At 35.5% G+C, this 2,647-nt stretch overlaps 1 protein-coding gene across 3 annotated transcripts in view; it reads right to left on the bottom strand.

Annotated features, from left to right (window-relative positions):
• The window catches only part of LOC107668145 (syntaxin-binding protein 6-like), a 7,391-nt gene that overhangs the window by 2,219 nt on the left and 2,525 nt on the right, over window positions 1–2,647 (bottom strand). For 2 of the 3 annotated variants that reach the window (XM_016459935.1, XM_016459936.1), the window contains exon 6: window positions 1,095–1,279. In XM_016459935.1, coding sequence (XP_016315421.1) covers window positions 1,095–1,279 — 185 coding nt within the window. The remainder of the gene's footprint in view (window positions 1–1,094; window positions 1,280–2,647) is intronic. The other variant, XM_016459937.1, reaches the window with a different exon arrangement.

Raw genomic sequence — 2,647 nt, 5'->3', positions numbered from 1 at the left:
TGTTTTTTTCTAATGGTTCAACCCACTCATAACTGCTCCTGACTACATTTTTTAAAATAGTATATTATTTATACTACCGTTCAAAAGTTTGGCGCACTTTTATTCAGCAAGGATGTATTAAATTGATTAAATGTGACAGCAAGACTTTTGCATTGTTAGAAAACAAGTTCTATTTCAAATAAATGCTGCTCTTTTAAACTTTCTATTCTGAAGAATCCTGAAAGAAAAAAAGAAAATTATCACGGTTTCCAAAAAAGTATGAAGCAGCATGACTGTTTTCAACACTAGTAACAAGAAAAAATGTTTCTTGAGCAGCAAATCAGCATATTAGAATTGTTAGACTGGAGTAGTGGCTGCTGAAAATTCAGCTTTACCACCATAGGAATAAATTGCATTTTAAAATATATAAATGGAAATGTTATTTTTTTATATTTCACAAAATTACTGTTTTTACCGTATTTTGATCAAATAAATGCAGCCTTGGGAAGCTTTTTTTTTTTTTTTAAAAAAACAAAACAACTGTATATTATATTATATGTGACCCTGTACCACAAAACCAGTCATAAGCGTCAATTTTTATAAACTGAGATTAATACATCATCTGAAAGCTAAATAAATAAGCTTTCCATTAATGTATGGTTTGTTAGGAACCATACTTGGCCAATATTTGGCTGAGATACAACTATTTGAAAATCTGGAATCTGAGGGTGCAAAAAAAACAAAATATTGAGAAAATCGCCTTTAAAGTTGTCCAAATGAAGTCCTTAGCAATGCATATTACTAAAGATAATACATTTTTGATATATTTATGGTAGGAAACTTACAAAATATCTTCATGGAACATGATATTTACTTAATATCCTAATGATTTTTGGCATAAAAGAAAAATCAATAATTTTGACCCATACAATGTATTTTTGACTATTGCTACAAATATACCCGTGCTACTTATGACTGGTTTTGTGGTCCAGAGTCACATATTTATTATTATATTATATCATTATACCGGTTGTTCATGACACTGTGTAGTTTCATGAAGCTCAAACGGTTAATTTGGAGCAAATCAGAGTAAATGGGTGCTCTGATCAGCTCACCTTCTGAGCAGCCTCTGCAAACTGCTTGGCCCCGTGCAGAAAGTGGCTGGTTTTATCGTCGGCCCTCATCAGACGCTCCCCGCGTTCACTCAGAACCTGACTGGCCCTTCGCATCACATTCCCCATCTTCCTCACCGCCGGAGGAGACGGGCTGCTCCTGCTCCTTGATGCTTTAACAGCTGCTGCTGTGGAAATATTCAGAAACACATGTGAGCATCATGTCAAGTTCCAAACATTCTTTTATTTTACACATTTACTGTATAGGTTACTAAATAGACGTATATAGACAAATAGACTGCTGCTCTGGTACATAACTGCTTTTCAGTTTAATGCTTTACTATTAGTGAGATGGGGGGAAAAAGATTCTAGATCAGAGACTGAAAGCATGGTTTTAAGATGCATTTTGTCGAAGTGGACAACACTGAATACAGGCATAAACGGGGTCGGAAAGGTTTTGAGCTTGCCCACTTCAGCCCTGTTTACACCTGGTTTTAAGATGGGTTTGGTCAATCGTATCGCAAGTAGACGATGGAGACAAATTCACATTACACCTGGTGTTTTAATCTGTCTCTTTTGTCCACTTTCCTGATTTTTTTTTGGAGGGGAGGGTCTCTGTTTCTGATCCTTTGATCTAATATTGTGAAATACGCTCACTTCATTTATTAATGAACATGAAAGGAGACAACAGAAAATGATTGCTTTTCGTTTATGGATTGCCATTATATACACTTGAAACTTCTGCATTGCCATTAACTAGTCTAATTCATTGTGAAAACACAGACTAGGGCTGAGGTGTGTGGACTGGTACTCTTCATTTTGCGGCTCCAGGGCAGCTTGGCACCTCTCCCATTCGTTACACACCATTCATCCATGATCCGCTGTGAAGGCTGGTGCCACTTCACTCATCTCCGCTCCTCTCCCCCCTCCTCAACGCCTGTCTTTGTGTCCCTGCGCATGCCTTCATCAGAACAAAGTGGCCTCTGAACTAATCCGGCCCTCTTAGCAATGGGACCATTCTCTGGCGCTGCAGAGAGATCTATCAGAGCACTACAAACAACCACCCGCTGACGGGGCCGACAAAGCACCCTCTCTTCCTGCCTGGACCCTGATTGATCTTACCCACACAACTACACAGACAGGACAGGATGGAAATGAACGCAATTGCCTAAAAGATGCATTTCTAATAGACTGTCTAGGGGTCAACGACATGATGTTTATTTTTTGTTAAAAAACTGAAACTGCAACTCATATATTTTAAATACATCTCTTCAATGAGGAGCACATTGTTTTTATTTCTGAATTAATTCATTTTCAATATATAACTCAACAAATTTTATAAGAGCAAGTATTATTATTATTATTATTAAAAATAAGAATTGTTGAAAATAAATATTAAAATAATAATAATAATAATAATAATAAAAGTATTATTATTATGAAAATGTATTGTTGATATTTTCTTGAAAAGAAATCTTTAACTAATAATAACAACAATCAAAAATGTCTAACAAGTCATATATATATATTTATGAGAATGAACTCATATTTATTTA

This window comes from Sinocyclocheilus anshuiensis, unplaced genomic scaffold, assembly GCF_001515605.1.
Source record: "Sinocyclocheilus anshuiensis isolate Anshui unplaced genomic scaffold, SAMN03320099.WGS_v1.1 scaffold2461, whole genome shotgun sequence".
NCBI lineage: Eukaryota > Metazoa > Chordata > Actinopteri > Cypriniformes > Cyprinidae > Sinocyclocheilus > Sinocyclocheilus anshuiensis.
Note: the sequence above shows the minus strand (reverse complement) of the source record. Positions and strands in the feature narration are given on the sequence as shown.